The 25794-nt window shown below is 39.0% G+C and overlaps 2 protein-coding genes across 2 annotated transcripts; both read left to right on the top strand.

The window, feature by feature from the left end:
* The first annotated feature begins 12906 nt into the window (after positions 1 to 12906).
* LOC130706485 (protein S100-A11) lies at positions 12907 to 13590 on the top strand. The gene has a single exon (XM_057538692.1). It carries the CDS (start codon positions 12919 to 12921, stop codon positions 13228 to 13230), a length of 312 nt encoding a protein of 103 aa, XP_057394675.1. The 5' UTR covers positions 12907 to 12918; the 3' UTR covers positions 13231 to 13590.
* Positions 13591 to 17679: 4089 nt separating this feature from the next.
* Positions 17680 to 19444, top strand: SPIN3 (spindlin family member 3). Its single transcript, XM_007188588.3, has 2 exons — positions 17680 to 17907; positions 18263 to 19444. Exon 2 carries the CDS (start codon positions 18265 to 18267, stop codon positions 19039 to 19041), a length of 777 nt encoding a protein of 258 aa, XP_007188650.3. The 5' UTR covers positions 17680 to 17907; positions 18263 to 18264; the 3' UTR covers positions 19042 to 19444.
* Positions 19445 to 25794: the final 6350 nt, after the last annotated feature.

Below are 25794 nucleotides of genomic sequence, written 5' to 3'. Positions count from 1 at the left end.
TATGAACAGGCTAATCACAAGCACTGAAATTGAAACTGTGATTAAAAATCTTCCAACAAACAAAAGCCCAGGACCAGATGGCTTCACAGCCGACTTCTATGAAACATTAAAAGAAGAGCTAACACCTACCCTTCTCAGACTCTTCCAAACTATAGCAGAGGGAGGAACACTCCCAAACTCATTCTACGATGCCACCATCACCCTGATACCAAAACCAGACAAAGATGTCACAAAGAAAGAAAACTACAGGGCAATATCACTGATGAACATAAATGCAAAAATCCTCAACAAAATACTAGGAAATGGAATCCACCACCACATTAAAAGGATTATACACTATGATCAAGTGGGGTTTATCTCAGGAATGCAAGGATTCTTCAATATACACAAATCAATCAACGTGATACTCCATATTAACCAATTGAAGGAGAAAATCCACATGATCATCTCAGTAGATGCAGAGAAAGCCTTCAACAAAATTCAACACCCATTTATGATAAAAGCCCTGTAGAAAGTAGGCATAGAGGGAAGTTTCCTCAACGTAATAATGGCCATATATGACAAACCCACAGCCAATATCGTCCTCAATGGTGAAAAACTGAAACCATTTCCACTAAGATCAGGAACAAAACAAGGTTGCCCTCTCTCATCACTATTATTCAACATAGTTTTGTTAGTTTTAGCCACAGCTATCAGAGAAGAAAAAGAAATAAAAAGAATCCTATCAGAAAAGAAGAAATAAAGCTGTCACTGTTTGTCGTGACATGACACTCTACATAGAGAATCTTAAAGATGCTACCAGAAAACTACTAGAGCTTATCAATGAATTTGGTAAAGTAGCAGGATACAAAATTAATGCACAGAAATCTCTTGCTTTCCTATACACTAATGATGAAAAATCTGAAAGTGAAATTGAGAAAACACTCCCGTTTACCATTGCAACAAAAAGAATAAAATATCTAGTAATTAACCTACCTGAGGAGACAAAAACCTGTATGCAGAAAATTATAAGACACTGATGAAAGAAACTGAAGATGATACAAATAGATGGACAGATATACCGTGTCCTTGGATTGGAAGAATCAACATTGTGAAAATGACTCTACTACCCAAAGCAATCTACAGGTTCAACACAATCCCTATGAAACTACCACTGGCATTTTTCACAGAAGTAGAACAATAAATTTCACAGTTTGTATGGAAACACAAAAGACTCCGAATAGCAAATGCAATTTTGTGAAAAAAAAAACGGAGCTGGATGAATCAGGGTCTCTGACTGCAGAATATACTACAAAGCTACAGTAATCAAGACAGTATGGTACTGGCACAAAAACAGAAATATAGGACAATGGAACAGGATAGAAAGCCCAGAGATAAACCCACACACATATGGTCACCTTATCTTTGATAAAGGAAGCAAGAATATACAGTGCAGAAAAGACAGCTTCTTCAATAAGTGGTGCTGGTAAAACTGGACAGGTACATGTAAAAGTATGAAGTTAGAACACACCCTAACACCGTACACAAAAACAAACTCAAAATCGATTAAAAACCTCAATGTAAGACCAGACACTATAAAACTCTTAGAGTAAAACATAGGCAGAACACTATATGACATAAATCACAGCAAGATACTTTTTGACCCACCTCCTAGAGAAATGGAAGTAAAAACAATAATAAACAAATGGGACTGAATGAAACTTAAAAGCTCTTGCACAGCAAACGAAACCATAAACAAGACCAAAAGACAACCCTCAGAATGGGAGAAAATATTTGCATATGAAGCAACTGAGAAAGGATTAATCTCCAAAATTTACAAGCAGCTCACGCAGCTCAATAAAAAAAAAACAAACAACCCTATCCAAAAATGGGCAGAAGACCTAAATAGACATTTCTCCAAAGAAGATATAGATTGCCAACAGACACATGAAAGAATGCTCAACATCATTAATCATTAGAGAAATGCAAATCAAAACTACAATCAGATATCATCTCACACCGGTCAGAATGGCCATCATCAAAAAATCTAGAAACAATAAATGCTGGAGAGGGTGTGGAGGAAAGGGAACACTCTTGCACTGTTGGTGGGAATGTAAATTGATACAGCCACTATGGAGAACAGTACGGAGTTTCCTTTAAAAACTAAAAACAGAACTAGCATACGACCCAGTAATTCCACTACTGGGCATATAACCTGAGAAAACCATAATTCAAAAAGAGTCATGTACCAAATTGTTCATTGCAGCTCTATTTACAATAGCCAGGATATGGAAGCAACCTAAGTGTCCATCATCGGAGGAATGGATAAAGAAGATGTGGCACATATATACAGTGGAATATTACTCAGCCATAAAAAGAATCGAAATTGAATTATTTGTCGTGAGATGGATGTAGTTAGAGTCTACCATACAGAGTGAAGTAAGTCAGGAAGAGAAAAACAAATACAGTACGCTAACACATATATATGGAATCTAAGGGGAAAAAAATGTCATGTAGGCCCTAGTGGCAAGACAGGAATAAAGACACAGACCTACTAGAGAATGGACTTGAGGATATGGAGAGGGGAAAGAGTAAACTGGGGCAAAGTTAGAGAGTGGCATGGACATATATACACTACCAAACGTAAAATAGATAGCTAGTGGGATGCAACCGCATAGCACATGGAGATCAGTTCCGTGGTTTTTGATCGCCTAGAGGGGTGGGATAGGGAGAGTGAGAGGGAGGGAGATGCAAGAAGGAAGAGATATGGGAACATATGTATATGTATAACTGATTCAGTCTGTTATAAAGCAGAAACTAACACACCGTTGTAAAGCAATTATACTCCAATAAAGATGTTTTTTAAAATGTTAAAAAATAATAGTAAAAAAATTTAAAAAATAAAAGTAGTTATATGTAGGTAGTACGGTTATGGCCCATTTGATTTAAAATATTGCATATTTTTACATCAATTCTCATGATGAACAGATTCCTATGTAAATAAAATTATAAATAGGTATAAAAAACAGAGAGGAAATAAACAATATAGATATCAAAAAACAATAGAAAAATCAGTGAAACGAAGAGTTTTTTTTAATTGGAGTATAGTTGATTTACAATATTGTTTAATGGTGTAAAGCAAAATGATTCTGTTATGTATATATATTCTTTTGAGAGTCTTTTCCCTTAAAGGTTGTTACAAAACATGAAATAGTTACCTGTGCTGTAGAGTAGGTCCTTGTTGGTTATATATTTTATATATAGTAGTGTGTAATCACAAACTCCTAATTTATCCCTCCCCCCTTTCCCTTTGGTAACCATAAGTTTGTTTTGTATGTCTCTGTGTCTATTTCTGCTTTATATGTTTGTATCAATTTTTTTAGATTCCACATATAAGTGATATGATTATGATATTTGTCTTTCTCTGTCTGGCTTACTTCACTTAAGTATGGTAATCTCTAGGCCCATCCATGTTACTGAAAATGGCATTATTTCAATTTTTTGTGGCTGAGTAATATCCATAGTATATTTATATATACCACACCTTCTTTATCCATTCATCTGTTGATGGACATTTATGTTGTTTCCATGCCTTGGCTATTGTAAATAGTGTTGCAATGAATATTGGGATGCCTGTATCTTTTTTAGTTATTAGCCAAGCTCTTTAAGAAAAAAAAGAGAGAGCCTAAATAAACAGAATAGAAATAAAAGAAGAGAAGTAAGAACTGATATCACAGAGATATAAAAAATCATAGGAGAATAGTACAGTTATGTACCAGCAGACAGGACCATCTAGAAGAAATGGATAAATGCCTAGAAAGATACAACCCTCTAAGACTGAATCAGGAAGAAATAGATAATCTAAAGAGACAAATAACTAGTAGTGAAATTGAATTTGTAATTTTTAAAAACTCCCAACAAACAAAACCCAGGACCAGTCCATTTCACAGGGAAGGTCTAGCAAATATATACAGAAAACCTAATATGCATCCTTCTCAAAATATTCCAAAAAGTTGAAGAGGATTGAAGACTCCCAACTTCATTCTATGAGGCCAACATTACCCTCATACCAAAACCGGAAAAAAAGGTACTACAAAAAATAAACTTACAGTGCAATATCTCTGATGGATATAGATGCAAAACTCCTTGACGAAATATTAGCAAACCGAATTCAACAATATAGAAAACGGGTCATACACCATGATCAAGTGGGATTTAGTCCAGGAATGTAAAGATGGTTCAATAGCCACAAATCAATCAGTGAGAAACAACACATTAAAAAAAGAAGGACAAAAATAACATGATCAACTCAATCAATGCAAAAAAGGCATTTGACAAAATTGAACATCTATTCATCATAAAAATGCTCATGAAGTTTGGTGTACAGGGAACATACCTCAACATAATAAAGACCATTTATGACTAACCCACAGCTAACATCATACTCAAGAGTGAAGAGATGGAAGACTTTCCTATAAAATCAGCAATAAGAGAAGGATGCCCTCTCTCACCATTTACATTTAACATTACAGTGGAAGGCCTAGCCACAGCAATCAAAGAAGTAAAAGGAAGAAAAGCATCCAAATTGTAAGGGAAAAAGTAAAACTCACTATTTGCATATCACATGATACTATATATGGAAAAAGTCTCCACATACAAACAGAACTAATAAATGAATTCCTAAAGTTGCAAGATACAGGATTAATATACATATATCTGTTGCTTTTCTATACACTAATAATGAACTATCACAAAGAGAAAGAAAGCAAGAAAAAAGTCCCTTTTAAAATAACATTGATAGGGGGAGGAGAGAAGATGGCGGAAGAGTAAGACGCGGAGATCACCTTCCTTCCCACAGATACAGTAGAAATACATCTACACGAGGAACTGCTTCTACAGAACACCCACTGAACGCTGGCAGAAAACGTCCGACCTCTAAAAAGGAAAGAAACTCCCCCCCGTACTTGGGTAGGGCAAAAGAAAAAAGAAATAACAGAGACAAAAGAATAGGGACGGCACCTGCACCAGTGGGAGGGAGCTGTGAAGGAGGAAAGATTTCCACACACTAGGAAGCCCCTTAGCGGGCAGAGACTGCGGGTGGCAGAGGGGGGAAGCTTCGGAGCCACGGAGGAGAGCGCAGCCACAGGGGTGCGGAGGGCAAAGTGGAGAGGTTCCCGCATGGAGGAGTGGTGCCGACCAGCACTCACCAGCCCGAGAGGCTTGTCTGCTCAGCCGCCGGGGCGGGCAGGGGCTGGGAGCTGAGGCTCGGGCTTCGGTCGGATCGCAGGGAGAGGACTGGGGCTGGCGGCATGAACACAGCCTGAAGGGGTTAGCGCACCACAGCTGGCTGGGAGGGAGACTGGGAAAAGGTCTGCAGCTGCCAAGAGGCAAGAGACGTTTTCTTGCCTCTTTGTTTCGCGGTGCGCAAGGAGAGGGGATTCAGAGCGCCGCCTAAACAAACTCCAGAGAAGGGCGTGAGCCGTGGCGATCAGCACGGACCACAGAGACGGGCATGAGACGCTGGGGCTGCTGCTACCGCCTCCAAAAAGCCTGTGTGCGAGCACAGGTCACTCTCCACACCGCCCCTCCCGGGAGCCTGTGCAGCCCGCCACTGCCAGGGTCCCGTGATCCGGGGACAACATCCCCGGGAGAACGCACTGCAGGCCTCAGGCTGGTGCAAAGTCACGCCGGTCACTGCCGCCACAGGCTTGCCCCGCCTCCTCCGTACCCCTCCCTCCCCGAGGCCTGGGTGAGCCAGAGCCCCCGAAGCAGCTGCTCCTTTAACCCCGTCCTGTCTGGACGGGGAAAAGACGCCCTCATGTGACCTACATGCAGAGGCGGGACCAAATCCAAAACTGAACCCCAGGAGCTGTGTGAACAGGGAAGAGAAGGGGAAATCTCTCCCAGCAGCCTCAGAAGCAGCGGATTAAAACTCCACAAAAAACTTTATGTGCCTGCATCTGTTGAATACCTGAATAGACAACGAATCATCCCAAATTCAGGAGGTGGACTTTGGGAGCAGAATATATTAATTTTTCCCCTTTTCCTTTTTTTTGTGAGTGTATATGTATATGCTTCTGGGTGAGATTTTGTCTGTATAGCTTTGCTTTACATTAGCTTTATTTTACTTCACTATATTATAGACTCTTTCTTTCTTTCTTTCTATTTTTTCTCCCTTTTACTCAGAGCCGTGTGGACGAAGGGGTCTTGGTGCTCCAGCCAGGCATCAGGGCTGTGCCTCTGAGGTGGGAGAGCCAACTTCAGGACACTGCTCCACAAGAGACCTCCCAGCTCCACATAATACCAAATGGCAAAAATCTCTCAGAGATCTCCATCTCAACATCAAGACCCAGCTTCACTCAACGACCAGCAAGCTACAGTGCTGGACACCCTATGCCAAACAACTAGCAAGACAGGAACACAGCCCCATCCATTAGCAGAGAGGCTGCCTAAAATCATAATAAGGCCACAGACACCGCAAAATACACCACCAGACGTGGACGTGCACACCAGAAAGACAAGATCCAGCCTCATCCACCAGAGCTCAGGCACTAGTTCCCTCCACCAGGAAGCCTACACAACCCACTGAACCAACCTTAGCCACTGGGGACAGATACCAAAAACAACGGGAACTATGAACCTGCAGCCTGTGAAAAGGAGACCCCAAACACAGTAAGATAAGCAAAATGAGACGACAGGAAAACACACAGCAGATGAAGGAGCAGGGTCAAAACACACCAGACTTAACAAATGAAGAGGAAATAAGTAGTCTACCTGAAAAAGAATTCAGAATAATGATAGTAAGGATGATCCAAAATCTTGGAAATAGAATAGACAAAATGCAAGAAACATTTAACAAGGACGTAGAAGAACTAAAGAGGAACCAAGCAATGATGAAAAACACAATAAATGAAATTAAAAATACTCTAGATGGGATCAATAGCAGAATAACTGAGGCAGAAGAAAGGATAAGTGGCCTGGAAGATAAAATGGTGGAAATAACTACTACAGAGCAGGATAAAGAAAAAAGAATGAAAAGAACTGAGGACAGTCTCAGAGACCTCTGGGACAACATTAAACGCACCAACATTCGAATTATAGGGGTCCCAGAAGAAGAAGAGAAAAAGAAAGGGACTGAGAAAATATTTGAAGAGATTATAGTTGAAAACTTCCCTAATATGGGAAAGGAAATAGTTAATCAAGTCCTGGAAGCACAGAGAGTCCCATACAGGATAATCCCAAGGAGAAACACGGCAAGACACATATTAATCAAACTGTCAAAAATTAAATATAAGGAAAACATATTAAAGGCAGCAAGGGAAAAACAACAAATAACACACAAGGGAATCCCCATAAGGTTAACATCTGATCTTTCAGCAGAAACTCTGCAAGCCAGAAGGGAGTGGCAGGATATACTTAAAGTGATGAAGGAGAAAAATCTACAACCAAGATTACTCTACCCAGAAAGGATCTCATTCAGATTCGATGGAGAAATTAAAACCTTTACAGACAAGCAAAAGCTGAGAGAGTTCAGCACCACCAAACCAGCTTTACAACAAATGCTAAAGGAACTTCTCTAGGCAAGAAACACAAGAGAAGGAAAACACCTACAATGACATACCCAAAACATTTAAGAAAATGGGAATAGGAACATACATATCGATAATTACCTTGAATGTAAATGGATTAAATGCTCCCACCAAAAGACACAGGCTGGCTGAATGGATACAAAAACAAGACCCATATATATCCTGTCTACAAGAGACCCACTTCAGACCTAGAGACACATACAGACTGAAAGTGAGGGGATGGAAAAAGATATTCCATGCAAATGGAAATCAAAAGAAAGCTGGAGTAGCAATTCTCATATCAGACAAAATACACTTTAAAATAAAGACTATTACAAGAGACAAAGAAGGACACTATATAATGATCAAGGGATCGATCCAAGAGGAAGGTATAACAATTGTAAATATTTATGCACCCAACATAGGAGCACCTCAATACATAAGGCAAATACTAACAGCCATAAAAGGGGAAATCGACAGCAACACAATCATAGTAGGGGACTTTAACACCCCACTTTCACCAATGGACAGATCATCCAAAATGAAAATAAATAAGGAAACACAAGCTTTAAATGATACATTAAAAAAGATGGACTTAATTGATATTTATAGGACATTCCACCCAAAAACAACAGAATACACATTTTTCTCAAGTGCTCATGGAACATTCTCCAGGATAGATCATATCTTGGGTCACAAATCAAGCCTTGGTAAATTTAAGAAAATTGAAATCGTATCAAGTATCTTTTCCGACCACAACGCTATGAGACTAGATATCAATTACAGGAAAAGATCTGTAAAAAATACAAACACATGGAGGCTACACAATACATTACTTAATAACGAAGTGATTACTGAAGAAATCAAAGGGGAAATCAAAAAATACTTAGAAATAAATGACAATGGAGATACGACGACCCAAAACCTATGGGACGCAGCAAAAGCAGAGCTAAGAGGGAAATTTATAGCAATACAAGCCTCCCTCAAGAAACAGGAAACATCTCGAATAAACAACCTAACCTTGCACGTAAAGCAATTAGAGAAAGAAGAACAAAAAAACCCCAAAGCCAGCAGACGGAAAGAAATTATAAAAATCAGGTCAGAAATAAATGAAAAAGAAATGAAGGAAACAATAGCAAAAATCAATGAAACTAAAAGCTGGTTCTTTGAGAAGATAAACAAAATTGATAAACCATTAGCCAGACTCATCAAGAGAAAAAGGGAGAAGACTCAGATCAATAGAATTAGAAATGAAAAAAGAGAAGTAACCACTGACACTGCAGAAATACAAAAGATCATGAGAGATTACTACAAGCAACTCTATGCCAATAAAATGGACAACCTGGAAGAAATGGACAGATTCTTAGAAATGCACAACCTGCCGAGACTGAACCAGGAAGAAATAGAAAATATGAACAGACCAATCACAAGCACTGAAATTGAAACTGTGATTTAAAATCTTCCAAAAAACAAAAGACCAGGAAAAGATGGCTTAACAGGCAAATTCTATCAAACATTTAGAGAAGAGCTAACACCTATCCTTCTCAAACTCTTCCAAAATATTGCAGAGGGAGGAACACTCCCAAACGCATTCTACGAGGCCACCATCACCCTGATACCAAAACCAGACAAAGATGTCACAAAGAAAGAAAACTAGAGGCCAATATCACTGATGAACATAGATGCAAAAATCCTCAACAAAATACTAGCAAACAGAATCCAACAGCACATTAAAAGGATCATACACCATGATCAAGTGGGGTTTATCCCAGGAATGCAAGGATTCCTCAATATACGCAAATCAATGTGATACACCATATTAACAAATTGAAGGAGAAAAACCATATGATCATCTCAATAGATGCAGAGAAAGCTTTCGACAAAATTCAACACCCATTTATGATAAAAGCCCTGTAGAAAGTAGGCATAGAGGGAACTTTCCTCAACATAATAAAGGCCATATATGACAAACCCACAGCCAACATTGTCCTCAATGGTGAAAAACTGAAACCATTTCCACTAAGATCAGGAACAAGAGAAGGTTGCCCACTCTCACCACTATTATTCAACATAGTTTTGGAAGTGTTAGCCACAGCAATCAGAGAAGACAAAGAAATAAGAGGAATCCAAATCGGAAAAGAAGAAGTAAAGCTGTCACTATTTGCAGATGACATGATACTATACATAGAGAATCCCAAAGATGTTACCAGAAAACTCCTAGAGCTAATCAATGAATTTGGTAAAGTAGCAGGATACAAAATTAAGGCACAGAAATCTCTTGCATTTCTATACACTAATGACGAAAAATCTGAAAGTGAAATTAAGAAAACACTCCCGTTTACCATTGCAACAAAAAGAATAAAATATCTAGGAATAAACCTACCTAAGGAGACAAAAGACCTGTATGCAGAAAATTATAAGACACTGATGACAGAAATTAAAGATGATACAAATAGATGGAGAGATATACCATGTTCCTGGATTGGAAGAATCAACATTGTGAAAATGACTCTACTACCCAAAGCAATGTACAGATTCAATGCAATCCCTATCAAACTACCACTGGCATTTTTCACAGAACTAGAACAAAAAATTTCACAATTTGTATGGAAACACAAAAGACCCCGAATAGCCAAAGCAATCTTGAGAACGAAAAATGGAGCTGGGGGAATCAGGCTCCCTGACTTCAGACTATATTACAAAGCTTCAGTAATCAAGACTGTTTGGTACTGGCACAAAAACAGAAATATAGATCAATGGAACAGGATAGAAAGCCCAGAGATAAACCCACACACATATGGTCAACTTATCTTTGATAAAGGAGGCAAGAATATACAGTGGAGAAAAGACAGCCTCTTCAATAAGTGGTGCTGGGAAAATTGGACAGGAACATGTAAAAGTATGAAATTAGAACACTCCCTGACACCATGCACAAAAATAAACTCAAAATGGATTAAAGACCTAAGTGTAAGGGCAGACACTATCAAACTCTTAGAGGAAAACATAGGCAGAACACTCTATGACATACATCACAGCAAGATTCTTTTTGACCCAGCTCCCAGAGAAATGGAAATAAGAACACAAACAAACAAATGGGACCTAATGAAACTTAAAAGCTTTTGCACAGCAAAGGAAACCATAAACAAGACCAAAAGACAAACCTCAGAATGGGAGAAAATATTTGCAAATGAAGCAACTGACAAAGGATTAATCTCCAAGATTTACAAGCAGCTCATGCAGCTCAATAACAAAAAAACGAACAACTCAATCCAAAAATGGGCAGAAGATCTAAATAGACATTTCTCCAAAGAAGATATACAGATGGCCTACAGACACATGAAAGAATGCTCAACATCATTAATCATTAGAGAAATGCCAATCAAAACTACAATGAGATATCATCTCACACCGGTCAGAATGGCCATCATCAAAAAATCTAGAAACAATAAATGCTGGAGAGGGTGTGGAGGAAAGGGAACACTTTTGCACTGTTGGTGGGAATGTAAATTGATACAGCCACTATGGAGAACAGTATGGAGGTTCCTTAAAAAACTACAAATAGAACTACCATACGACCCAGCAATCCCACTACTGGGCATATACCCTGAGAAAACCATAGTTCAAAAAGAGCCTTGTACCAAAATGTTCATTGCAGCTCTATTTACAATAGCCAGGACATGGAAGCAACCTAAATGTCCATCGACAGATGAATGGATAAAGAAGATGTGGCACATATATACAATGGAATATTACTCAGCCATAAAAAGAAATGAAATGGAGGTATTTGTAATGAGGTGGATGGAGTTAGAGTCTGTCATACAGAGTGAAGTAAGTCAGAAAGAGAAAAACAAATACAGTATGCTAACACATATATACGGAATGTAAGGGGAAAAAAAAAAGAAAAAAAAAGGCCATGAAGAACCTAGTGGCAAGACGGGCATAAAGACACAGACCTACTAGAGAATGGACTTGAGGATATGGGGAGGGGGTGGGGTGAGATGCGACAGGGTAAGAGAGTGTCATGGACATATATACACTACCAAATGTAAAATAGATAACTAGTGGGAAGCAGCCGCATAGCACAGGGATATCAGCTTGGTGCTTTGTGACCACCTAGAGGGGTGGGATGGGGAGGGTGGGAGGGAGGGAGATGCAAGAGGGAAGAGAAATGGGAACATATTGTATATGTATAACTGATTCACTTTGTTATAAAGCAGAAGCTAACACACCATTGTAAGGCAATTATACTTCAATAAAGACGTTTAAAAAATAAAAAATAAAAAAAATAAAAAATTAAAAAATTAAAAATTAAAAATAAATAAATAAAATAAAATAACGTTGATAAAATTAGGATTAAGCACACCCAAGAGGTTGAAAGGCTTATACTGTGAAAACTTTAAAACATTGATGAAGGAAATTGAAGCTGACACAAAGAAATGGAGAGATATCCCTTAGTGATGGATATGAGGAAATGATATTGTTAAGATATCCGTAATACATAGGGTAATCTGCAGATTTAATGCAATCCCTTTGAAAATACTTATGTCACTTTTTAGAGAAGTAGAACAAATAATCCTAAAATTTATATGGAATCACAATAGACCCTGATTTATCAAAGCAATCTTGAGAAAAAAGAACAAAGCTAGAAATATTCACCCTTGCTGACTTCAGACTATACTACAAAGCTACAATAATCAAAATAACATGAGATCACTGGTAAAGACAGGATGGCAGAGTAGAAGGACATGGGCTCAACCCTTCTTAAAGAAACACCACAATCACAACTAACTACTTAACTACCACCTACAGAAAAATGCTAGACCCTACCAAAAAAGATACCCTACATCCAAAATCTCAAATGAACAACCTAACCTTACACCTAAAGCAACTAGAGAAAGAACAACAAAAAAAACCCCACAAAGTTAGTAGAAGGAAAGAAATCATAAAGATCACAGCAGAAATAAACAAAATAGAGATGAAGAAAACAATAGCAAAGATCAATGAAACCAAAAGATGGTTCTTTGAAAAGATGAATAAAACTGACAAAGCTTTGGTCAGATTCATCAAGAAAAAAAGGGAGAGGGCTCAAATCAATACAATTAGAAATGAAAAAGGAGAACTTACAAGGGACACCACAAAAATACAAAGGATTGTAAGAGACTGCTACAAGCAAATATAGGCCAATAAAATGGACAACCTAGATAAACAGACAAATTCTTAGAAAGGTACAATCTCCCAAGACTAAACCAGGAAAAAAATAAAAACAGACCAATCACAAGCACTAAAATTGAAACTGGGATTTCAAGCTTCCAAAAGAGTGATTGCCTCGCCGCTCCTCACTCGCAGCCCCGTGCTTCGCTCCTCTCCGAACATGGCAAAAATATCCAGCCCTACAGAGACTGAACGGTGCATCGAGTCTCTGATTGCTGTTTTCCAAAAGCATGCTGGAAGGGACGGTAACAACAGCAAACTCTCCAAGACCGAGTTCCTTATCTTCATGAATACAGAGCTGGGTGCCTTCACAAAGAACCAGAAGGACCCTGGTGTCCTTGACCGCATGATGAAGAAGCTGGACCTCGACTCTTATGGACAGCTAGATTTCCAAGAATTTCTTAATCCTATTGGTGGCCTGGCCCTAGCTTGCCATGACTCCTTTATTAAGTCTACCTCTTCCCAGAAGTAAATCAGAGGAGCCTTTGGGCCTGGCCTCCAGCCCCACTCCCTTTCCTTCAGCTTCCCAATTATCATCTACCCCTCACAGCCCACACATACCCTGAGCCCAGTGCACCCACCACCCCATGCAGGCCACTCCTGCTGGTAGTAATAAAACAATATTGTTTTCTAAAGCACACACTGGAGAGTCAGTAAATTTGTGCAAGGGAGGGAGATGACTGGGAGGAATATAAATTAGATTGATGGAAACAGTTACCAGAAGTTGCAAAGTAAATAGTAAAAATGCATCGTGGGTGTATACATAATCATGACTAATGATACCAACATAGTCATCTAAATTACTCAGACTGATGGAGAGACGTCACTTATTGTTCACTCATTAAACGTCTATACACCCCTACTATAGGCACTGTCATAGGCTTTGAAAATACAGTCAGCAAGACAGACAAGGTCCTGCCTTCACTGACGTTACCTTCTAGTGGGGGTGGGGAACAATAAATGAATAAACAAACAAATAAAGGACTATGAGTGCAATAAATACATAAATAAATAAATAAATAAAAATTTAAAAAAAATTAAAACTTCCAAAAAACAAAAGCCCAGGACCTGATGGCTTCACAGGTGAATTCTATCAAACATTGAGAGATGAGTTAACAACTATCCTTCTGAAACTAGTCCAAATATATTGCAGAGGAAGGAACACTCCCAATCTTATTCTATGGGGCCACAGTTACCCTGATACCAAAACCAGAAAAAGATACCACAAAAAAGAAAATTACATGCCAATATAACAGGTGACGATACATGCAGGATCTTCAACAGAATACTAGCAAATCGAATCTATCATTACAATCAAAGGATCATACACCATGATCAAGTGGGATTTATCCCACTGATACAAGGATTTTTCAATATCTGCAACTCAATCCGTGTGATACACTGCATCAACAAATTGAAGAATAAAAACCATATGATCATCTCAATAGATGCAGAAAAAAGCTTTTGACAGATTTCAACAACCCATTTATGATAACAACTCTCCAGAAAGTGGGCATAGAGGGAACATAACTCAACAGAATAAAGGTCATATATGACAAGCCAACAGCTAGCATCATACTCAATAGTGAAAAGCAGGAAGCATTTCCTCTAAGATCAGGAAAAAGACAAGGATGTCCACTCTCGCCAGTTTTATTCAAAATAGTTTTGGAAACCCTAGCCACAGGAATCAGAGAAGTAAAAGGAATAAAGGCAATCCAAATTGGAAAAGAAGTAAAGCTCTCACTGTTTGCAGATGACATGATACTATACATAGAAAATTCTAAAGATGCTACCAGAAAAATACTAGAGCTCATCAATGAATTTGTTAAAGTTGCAGGATACAAAATTAATATACAGAAACCTATGCATTTCTATACACTAACAACAAAAGATCAGAAAGAGAAATTAAAGAAACCCTCCCGTTTACCACTGGATCAAAAAGAATAAAATACCTAGAAATAAACCTACCTAAGGAGGCAAAAGACCTGTTCTCCAAAAACTATAAGATACTGATGAAAGAAATTGAAGACGACACAAACAGATGGAAAGATATACCATGTTCTTGGATTGGAAGAATCAATATTGTCAAAATGACAATACTACCCAAGGCAATCTACAGATTCAATGCAAATCCTATCAAATTATCAATGGCAGTTTTCACAGAACTAAAAAAAATCTTAAAATTTGTATGGAGATACAAGACACCCCAAATAGCCAAAGCAATCTTAAGAAAGAAAAATGGAGCTGGAGGAATCAGACTATTCTACAAAGCTACAGTAATCAAGACAATATGGTACTGGCACAAAAACAGAAATATAGATCAATGGAACAGAATAGAAAGCCCAGAGATAAAGGCACACACCTATGGTCACACCTATGGTCACCTTATCTTTGACAAAGGAGGCAAGTATATGCAATGCAGAAAAGACAGTCTCTTCAATAAGTGGTGCTGGAAAAACTTTACAGCTACATGTAAAAAAAGTGAAATTAAAACATTATTTAACACCATACACAAAACTAACTCAAATGGATTAAAGACCTAAATGTAAGGCCAGATACTATAAAACTCTTAGAGGAAAATATAGGCAGAACACTCTTTGACATAAACCACAGCAATATCTTTTTTGATCCATCTCCTAGAGTAATGGAAATAAAACCAAAATAAACAAATGGGACCTAATTAACCTTAAAAGCTTTTGCACAGTAAAGAAAACCATAAACAAAATGAAAAGACAATCCACAGAATGGGAGAAAATATTTGAAAATGATGCGGCCCACAAGAGATTAATCTCCAAAATTTACAAACAGCTCATGCAGCTTAATATCCAAAAACCAAATACCCCAATCAAAAAATGAGCAGAAGACCTAAATGGGCATTTCTCCAAAGAAGACATACAGATGGCCAAGAGGCACATGAAAAGATGCTCTACGTCGCTAATTATTAGACAAATGCAAATTAAAACTACAATGATATATCACCTTACACCAATCAGAATGGCCATCATGAAAAAGTCTACAAATGATAAATGTTGGAGAGGGTGTGGAGAAAAGGGAACCCTTCTGCACCATTGGTTGGACTGTAAATTGGTACAGCCTCTATGGAGAACAGTAGGAGTTTCCTTAAGAAACTAAAAATAGAGCTAACATATGATCCAGCAATCCTACTCCTGGACATATATACAGAGAAAAACATGGTTCGAAAAGACACATGCACCCCAATATTCATTGCAGCACTGTTTCCAATAGTCAAGACATGGAAGCAACCTAATGTCCACCGACAGATGAATGAGTAAAGAAGATGTGGTACATATATACAATAGAATATTACTCAGCCATTAAAAAAATGAAATAATGCCATTTGCAGCAACATGCATGGACCTAGAGATTATCACACTAAGTGAAGTAAACCAGACAAAGATAGCATATGATATCACTTATATGTGGAATCTAAAATAATTATGCAAATGAACTTATTTGCAAAACAGAAATAGACCCACAGACATGGAAAACGAACTTATGGTTACCAAAGGGGAGGGGGAAGGGATAAATTAGGAGTCTGGGATTAAAATATATGCAATACTGTATATAAAACAGATAAACAACAAGGACCTACTGTATAGCACAGGGAACTATACTCAATGTCTTATGGTAACCTGTAATGGAGGAGAATGTGAAAAAAGAGTATACATATTTATTCATGTGTGTGTGTGACTGGGTCACCTTGCTGTGAACTTGAAACTAGCACAGTATTGTGAATTAACTGTATTTCAATAAAAAATTGTTAAAAATAAAAATTAAAAGTAACCACATCTAACCATAAAAAAAGATGTGGAAATTAAAACCGCAATGAGATACTACTTCACACCCACTACAATGGCTGTAATGAAAACAAAACTGTTTGAATCTCTTCTAAAATAAGTCTTTCTCCATAGGTTTATGATCTCGCAGTGTTGAAATACTAAATTCTTGTTATAATTGTAATAATTGTTTTGATTATAAGTTTACATCTAAATTATTCTGTTCAAAAGAACAGATTAATCATTCGTATGCAAGCATCATTTTATAAGTATTTTTTTTAAACTAAACATGTGAAGGTGGGAGGGAATGGTTAAACTGTGAAAATATCCTTATGCTGATTTTAGTGAAGCCACTACAAAACATGTTTCAGACAATATCTAATAACCTGATTAAACACTTATTCTATATGGAAAAGGGCATGCCATGAAAATGCATATGCAAAATTATCCCAGCTTTGTAAGAGCGTATTAAAAAGGCAATGGAAAGTGTTAATATTTGGCTATGAGCCCTGCAGAATGGGAGGTGGGTTTATAGTTGATTATTTTCTTCTTCATGTCAATTTGCTAAACTTTACACCGTGCACACATTGCCCATACAATTCCTCTGCAATCAGTGAAAAAGAAAAAAAAATTATCCTCAACAAGTCCGGGAGTACAAGTCAGTAAAAATTACCGAGAGATTGGGTCAAGATGGCAGACTGAGCACTAGTGCATTTCTCTCCTACCTCAAATTCTCTTAAATGACAGAAAAGGCAGGTTTCTGTATATAAAGAATAACTCCAGAATGACAGGGGGAAAGGAAAGGGCAAATTCCTGGAGGATGAAAAGCAGATGGGTCAGGGGTACTGAGGTAAGGATAAGGGTGGGGGTGGGGAGACTGAGGGCCCAGAACTGAAGAGGGGGCGCAAGGCGGTTGGGGAGGGGATTTGTTGGCCAGGCGGCTCCAGATTTTGGGAAAGGGGCGGGGCAAGGAACCAAAGAGCGTCTCCCAGGCCCAGGGCAGGGGCGGACAAGAGAGTTGGCGGGCGAGGTGCGGGGGGTGCTTTTCTGGGCAGGAAGGGGAGGCCTCTCTCCTGGCCGGAAGCTGTGCTCTACGGAAAAGAGGGAGGAGACTGCGGCGACTGCAGCGGCTGGTGGGAACCTGATGTGGCAGAGGGGCCGCTGCTGCCAACAGGGAGCGGAGGGCCCTCGAGCCGAGTGCTGGAGACACTGCCGCCATCCTGTTTGCCTGTCCAGCAGCCCACTTGACACGCTCCTCTCCTAAGGATCCTCCCTCCCAGCTCTAGCAAGCACCTGGCTCGTCGTCTGCTGGTCCTCCTTTGACACAGGCTCACCGCGGAGGCAGCAGCGAGGTGCCCGATTTGGGCACGCGAGGCCCGCTATCCCCGGCCTGGGGGAGTCTGTGCCCCCTGGCCTGGACAGTGTTGGACGCAGGGCGGGAGGAATAGGAGGGTGCACCCTATTTCTTTGACTGCAACCGCAACTCCTTCGCGCTAGCATAGCCTGAACTAGCTGGGGAGAAAGGTTACTGCAGGCACGCAGCCAGAATGCCTTGATTTCCAGCCTTTCTGCATAGCTTTCGGGAAAAACTTAGGCGTGGGTGCATAGAATGCACTAATTAGGAGAAAAAGTTCACCGTGTCATGCATTGAATTTATTTTTTCTTGATTTCATTTCTTGGTCCTCCTTGCTACTGTGCTCCGCGCAGGCATGAAGACCCCGCTCGGAAAAGCAGCTGCAGGGCAGCGGTCCAGGACAGGCGCAGGACATGCCAGTGTGTCTGTGACCGTGATGAAGAGAAAGGCTGCACACAAGAAGCATAGGAGCAGACCCACCTCCCAGCATCGGAGGAACATCGTAGGCTGCAGAATTCGGCACGGATGGAAAGACGGAGATGAACCTCTAACACAGTGGAAGGGAACCGTTCTGGATCAGGTACCTGTAAATCCCTCTCTGTATCTTATCAAATATGATGGATTTGACTGTGTTTATGGATTGGAACTTCACAGAGATGAAAGAGTGTCATCACTTGAAATCCTTCCTAATAGAGTTGCATCATCTAGAATCAGTGATACACACTTAACAGAAATTATGATTGGCAAAGCAGTGGAACATATTTTTGAGACAGAGGAAGGTTCCAAAAATGAATGGAGGGGGATGGTCTTAGCTCAGGCACCTGTCATGAACACATGGTTTTACATTACCTATGAGAAAGATCCTGTATTATATATGTACCAGCTCTTAGATGATTATAAAGACGGTGACCTACACATCCTTCCAGATTCCAATGATTCTCCTCTCGCAGAGAGGGAGCCAGGAGAAGTCATAGACAGCCTAGTAGGCAAACAGGTGGAATATGCCAAGGAGGATGGCTCCAAGAGAACTGGCATGGTCATTCATCAGGTGGAAGCAAAACCCTCTGTGTACTTCATCAAATTTGATGATGATTTCCATATCTATGTCTATGATTTGGTAAAAACATCTTAGAGGTCATTTTGAAATTTGCCAAATATGTGAGACTGTTTGTAAAATCTGAACACACAAAAAGTCTTGATTGCTTTACAGTTTGTAAGAACCATCTTCTCCCAATTTTTCACACTTTTGCCTGGCAAAAAATTGGAACTTCCACCCTCTCAGACATTTTTTGAAGAAACCTTTTGCCTTTATCTCCAACCTTTTTACTGGTTCCTCCCCACAGAAGAATGATTGACTTATCTAATTAGTGAGAAGGGTAAAGTCTGACATCCATTGCCCCATATTTTTATCTTGGGTGGTGTTAATAGGCTAAAGGTAGCTGAACACCTCTTGCTTCATTCTTTTGGGCATTTGGACAATCTGCACTCACTGAAGTGTGAAGCTTCCTGAGATATTAAATATGGCTGGCTGGGTAAATTTCTTTGCAATTCAACCCTCCCCTTAGGGCTGGCTGGGTAAGTGTCTTTGCAATTCAACCCCTCCTCTTCAAAAGTCTAATATGGGGAGGAATGGGAAGCTTATTTTGGTCTTCTGTCTAAGTTGCATTTTAAATTCTAACTGTACTGAAAGTAAGGTTAATATTTTGTTCCCTCTCTGATTCTTGTACCTATTACTAAACTTGGTTCGGAAATCAAGAGGGTAATTATTTTGCATTTTAGTACATAAGCATAGGCTGAGAAACCTTACAAAATTGTTAAGAGGGCAAGCATTTGGGAACCAAACCGCAAGTGGAGAAATCATGGTTGGTCATAAATGGCATTAGGATCTCTGTTGTCTACAATTGCTCTGGCTGGTACCTGCAGACAAGGAGTGGGTTTTTACAGACACAGGCTGTGCAGGCAGACTTTAGCACAATTGGGCTTTGCCAGCCCAATAGAGCATTAGGCCGGGCTCTAGCCCTAGTCCTCAGTCACAGGGTAAAGGCTAGGTTTGGCAAGGGTGGGCAGATCTGTCTAGGACCTCAATATAAAGGAGCAAAAATCTGGAATCAGGCTGAGATACAGATTTCTTTCTTATACCAAGAAGGACGCTTTGAAAAATTTTAAATTAGGTTTTCATTTGATTCTTAGAAGACTTCTGAGTCCCAGCATATGAAGTGGGCAATGCACTTGCTAGAACTAAGAAAAGCTGAAAATAGGCTTTGCTTCCTTGTAGGAACTGGTGAGTTCATTTATTCTGGTGTCCTAACAGGACTGAGGAACACAGAGATTAGAATCAGTGCTAGATGATCAATACACTTAATGATGTTCTAAGTGCTTAATGATGTTTTAAATGCTGGCATTGGTAGATAGAAATCTAATAGATATTTGTTAGTGTTTTGTTTTTCAACTTTATCCTGTTTCTTGGCTGGACCTAAGAAACTCATGTGCAGATAAGGGTGAGCCCTACTTCAGCAGAAAAATAAGTAATGGAGTGGGCCTTGTACCTTCCATTATTGAAGGCATTAGTGAAGGTTAACTTTGGAAAGTTAACTAGGAAAGAAAAGGTTGAAAAATAAGCAGGGTTTTGGAGAGAAACACCCGGCCAAAGCCAATGCATTCTCATTGGGTTTCTGATAGAAGCTCCATTAGCACTAACCCACAGGCCATGGACTTCTGCAAATTTGAGGCTGGGACTCATGACAGTACAATCAACCACTTGGGAAATATCTTCCAAATTAGTTTAAGTTCACAGGTCATGGAGTCCAGACTACTGGCACAGACAGACTGGCATCCTGCTGAGGATGAAAGCAAGAAAGTATTCTCTTCTTCCATGTTTTCTCTGTCTGTGTTTCTTCCTTTTGATGCCACTAAGTCTCTGCTCAGATATTTGACTGATGACAGCAATGTGGGTCTGTATTACCCTATTTACTAAGTCCTGGGGACATAAATTTGCTTGAGATATCTGTTTTAGAGGCTGATGATTAGTGTGCTTGCTAATTTTTTGGATGTGAGGCTGGCACTGTGATAATCTTATGTCCTGTTGACCCTGTGGACTCTTAATGTATGACATATATGTATGACATGCAATTGTGGGGTTAGATTAATTCAACTCCTGAAGTTCTGAAGGAACTACACCAAGTCAAGAGGAAGACAGCCCAGGCTACAGCTGCTGAAGGAACCCCATATCTGTCCAGACATCTTTGTGAGATCTGTATGGCTGACATCAGAAAAACCAAGAATTTGGGGAAGGCAGAATTTTGGACTTTAATTCCTTTGGACTTTAAAATAGAAATTTAATTGAGGGCATTCATTTTTCCCTTGGAGTTTAATAGTTGGTGTGATTTTCATACAGTTCAAATTAAGGCATTTTCATTATGTTGTTGATATTGTATTATTTGTAGTATTTTAATGCTATCTTTAGGGCTTATTGTATAATCTTTGTAAGCTATGTCAGATAATGTGGCTGGACATAATTATAAATTGGGGATAAAATAGTGAGTGAATTTTCAACCTGGGGTGTAACGTAGCCTTAGAGTTAATTTAATTACTGTTTTAGTTTGACTTATTTCAGAGCCTTCTGGGGCAAAAGCAGAACTGCTCACCAGTCTTACACAAGTGGCAGCAGGACATTCCTAAGATACTGCTGGTCTTCCCCAAAGGGGACAGCCAAACCTTGTTTGTCTTGGGTGTTGGCAATCTGGACAGAAATGTCCAAAGGTATGATAGGATCTATCCTCTGCCTCTCTCCATGTTCCTGGCCAAGAAACTAAAGGACTTGTGCCTCTCAAAAATATTTGGAAGAAAATTTCTACCCGTCTCCCAAATGAGAGGAGAAATAACTTGGTGAACTTGAGAAAAGGGTTATTATGGATATGCAACTTAGGGCCCTCTTGGCTCTTGAGCTCATTTCTCACAGAAAGATATGGAAAAGACTACAGTCCTTCACTACATGGCTGGGTAAACATCTAATCTGTAGGCCTCTCTCATCCTCTGGGGTGGGGGATCCATTGTCTTTACACTTGGGGTAAAAGTTCATTTCAGGCTTAGGTCCAAAACATGTTCTCCAGTCCAGACCTGTCAGCAATAAAGCTGGTATCTATTTTTATTCTTTAAAAATTTTCAACATATAAATCATTTTTGGACAAAAACACACACCTCTGGTAAAAATCAAACAGTACAAAAGGATATACAGTATAAAGTAAGTCTCCTTCCTTTTCTCCCACCCCTGACCTCAGTCCCAATTTCCAAAGATAACCACTCTTACCAGTTACTATGTATTTTTCCAGAGATAATCCATGTATTTACAAGTATATTATATATGTGTATATCAGATTTTTATACTATTGTGGCATACTATACATGCTATTATGAATTTTGCTTTTTCATTTAACAATATATTAAAGCTGGTATTTTAATCCCTCTTTGATTCCTGTGTATATTTTTTAGTTGGTTCAGAATCTGGAAGGGAAGGAGGTATGATTAATTCAGACTTCCATACCCCAACCTAGTTTAATGAAAACTTACATGTCCCTGCAAACCAACAATTTCTGCCAGGTAAATTTTTCTGACTAGTAGAATGTGAAATGTATGTAAACATGATCGATTTTGTGGAAGGAACTCCTTGAGGCCAGTATATTTTTGTTGAGGGAAGTTAAAGGGGAAATCAACTATAAATTGAAGCTGTGGAAAAAGTTAAGGTACTATAATCAGTTATTCAAAATTGAAATGAACAATCATTTTTTATTCCAACTTACACTGACATCTACTGCCATATGCAAATTTGTTTGCCTTTTATGACAGAATGCTTTTCTGCATATAACAAGAAGCCCCTGTTAAACATGTTTAAACAGTTACCAAGCATTATTGATTCATGTAACTAAAATAATCCAGAAGTTAGATGGGCTTCAGGCACAGTTTGATTGGGGCTCAGGCTCAGTGTCTGTGATTCATTACGAGTTTCCCTCTTCAGTATGTCAGTTCCATTCTCAGGCTGCCTTTCCTCATGGTAGCAAAATTAGACCAGCAGTTCCAGGCCACAGCAGTTCCAGTCTAGAGAAAGTTAAATAACCTATGTCCTGTGCTGCATTTTGAACTGGCTTAGGTCACATAACTAGAGCACTGAAGTCCCATGGATGAAATGCACTGATTGGCTTAGCCAGGGCATGTGTTCCATCCCTAAACCCTAAAATATATCTCCCTAGAACCAAATGGATTCCTAGTGAAATCAAGGGCATGAGGAGTGAATGCCATGAACCAATCACAAATGTCTAGTATAGCTTCTTCCTTTGGGTAGTGAGCATCCATGAACACCTTTCTTCCCACATATCCACTTTCAAAAATGTTCACACCTACATGTAGTAAATTTATGTCTTCAAAGGGGAAAAACCTAAAGTCTTATCCAGTTACTACATTTAACATTAGGATCTCTAGTTGATATGCAGACATCTTCAGATCCATCATCCTAGCAGTCTTGTCACCTGTAGTTAAATTACAAACTAACCTACACTCCAACATACCCCATATACAATTGTGAAGAAATAACCAGAGAAGTATAATAAAAACTACCATTTGAAAGAAGGGAGGAAACAGGAAGCAATACACAGTAGTTTCTGGTTCAAAGCATATTTCATAATCTGTTAGACAAGGTCTCTGCCCTGGCAGTAGAATGAGTCCTCTGGTCAGCCAGCCTCTTTTTTGTTCTCTAAGAGGGTCTCCCTTGGAGACATATCTTGGGTGGATGCACTTTCCTGGGGATGAACAGCTTTAACTGTCTGCTTCATCTTATGCCATTTCTTGTGTCTAGGAGTTGTTCTGGGTTTAAATAATGAGTTTTTGCCATTGCTGGCCAGGATTGGAGTCCCTTTAATATAGTAGTTCTCAAACTTTAGCACATGTTAGAATCACCTGAAGAGATTGTTAAACTACAGATTGCTGGGGCCCACCAACAGAAATTCTGATTCAGTAAGTCTAGTGTGGGGTCCAAGGATTTATGTATTCTAACAAGTTCACACAGGAGACTGATACTTCTGGTCCTGGGATCCCATATTGAGAATCACTGACTTGTAGGTGTCAAACGAGTGAGGCCAGAATTGTTACTTCCTTAAATTACCTGATAATAAATTTACATAAGCTGCTTGCTAAAATATAAGTTCCTGAACCTCACCTTAGTTTTAATAAATCAAAATCTCTTGGCAGGGGAGTAGGGGGACCTGGAAAACCTCGACCAGACATTCCAAGTGATTCTTATCATCATCATCAATACTGATTGGGAAACACTGGTCTAGGAAATTAGGCTTTTCTTGACCCCAATCTTATTTCCTGGTAAGTCTATCTCCTTGCCCTTGCTCTCACAAAGCTTAGTTTGAGGTAAGGTATTTGGCTTTTCTAATCCTACAAGCTTCCAAATTCTCAGATCTCTTTCAACTAGGATTTCAGACAACCAATAACTAAGCTAAGAAAGCTCCATTTTCTTTCCTCGCTGTTTTCAGATAGGCCAGTTTCCACTATGGATGTAGTACGCTTGAACTTTGCCTAAGAAGCCTAGACCTGAGGGATCCAAAAGAGTATAGAGTAGGAGAAACAATGAGATCAATAGAATGGGCATAATTCCAGGCTCCACTAGCTCTGTGATTCGGCTCTAGTGACTTAATCTTTTTAAGCCTACTATTGCAGGTAATAATCCTTACCTTACTCGGTTCTATTGAGAACTAAATGAGAAGCTATATCCTTAGCATATAATAGTGCAGTGCAGGTACTTAATAAAAATGAATTCCATCTAGTTTCCAAGAGGCTACAGCCCACATTCTTTTAGTAAACATTTATATTTAGCAATGTCCAGTGACATTTAACTAGTGAATATAGTCCAGAGATTCTATTACTTAAATGTGACTTTAAATAATTCTTTAGATGTGTATAGCTCCTTCCTTTCCTACTAAGAACTTTCCCATAGAGCTGATAAATCTTCATAGCATTCCTGGATGGTTAGGAGGGCAGGGAGTTATTCTATTTTTTAGATTCAATCACTCATTTATTCAAATGCTTTTTGTTGGATTTGGCTAATAGTGAAGAAGGAGATAGATAAGGTCCATACTTTTAGGGAACTTAGATTCTCATAGTGGGAGAAAGACAACAAAGATGTAGACAGATAACCTATATAATTTCTGGGAGTGATAAGTTGTATGACGATAATAAAGCAAAACAATGGGATAGAAAGTAACTGAAATAAGGGAGTTATTTCAGCTAGGGCTTGTCAGAAAAAGGCCTGAGTGGATATTTGAACAGATAACTGAATGATGAGAAGCTAGCTCATGCAACAGTTTGAAGGAGGAGTGATCTAGAGAGAGAAACAAGTTGAAAGGCTAGGATAGCTGAAATCATTTATTCATGGTTATTAATGCAGTCATGTGTTTAATACTGAGACCTATGGTTCATGATTTTTCTCTACTGTTCTATACAGCTGACTAACTATGTTACTGTTGTTTTCTGGTATTTTTGTCTCTCTGTGGAGGTCAAAGAACATTACAGACAGCATGTCTGTGTATTATTTCAATTGTTACCCTGATCCTGGAGATGAAGTAAAGGGGCAAAAAAGTCAATGAATAAATGGAAACGGGGCGGATTTCTTCCCCAACCCCAAATTTATGATGCAGATCCACAGCACAGAGTTAAAGTTGAAGCCCATACATAATGTAGTGAATGTGTACACCTATTTTTGTGGTTACAGTTTCAAATACACACTACATTTCAGCCATTTAGTTTATATCATTCATCTTTGGAGGGTGGTGGAATGGCAAAAAACATTTATTGAACACCTAGTATGTGCCAGGCATATCTTAATCTTCAC

The sequence above is a fragment of the Balaenoptera acutorostrata genome, chromosome X (genome assembly GCF_949987535.1).
Source record: "Balaenoptera acutorostrata chromosome X, mBalAcu1.1, whole genome shotgun sequence".
Lineage (NCBI taxonomy): Eukaryota > Metazoa > Chordata > Mammalia > Artiodactyla > Balaenopteridae > Balaenoptera > Balaenoptera acutorostrata.
Note: the sequence above shows the minus strand (reverse complement) of the source record. Positions and strands in the feature narration are given on the sequence as shown.

Bases quoted from the DNA above. Each gene is read 5' to 3' on its own strand.
- LOC130706485 (XM_057538692.1), top strand. From the start codon at position 12,919: ATGGCAAAAATATCCAGCCCTACAGAGACTGAACGGTGCATCGAGTCT.
- SPIN3 (XM_007188588.3), top strand. From the start codon at position 18,265: ATGAAGACCCCGCTCGGAAAAGCAGCTGCAGGGCAGCGGTCCAGGACA.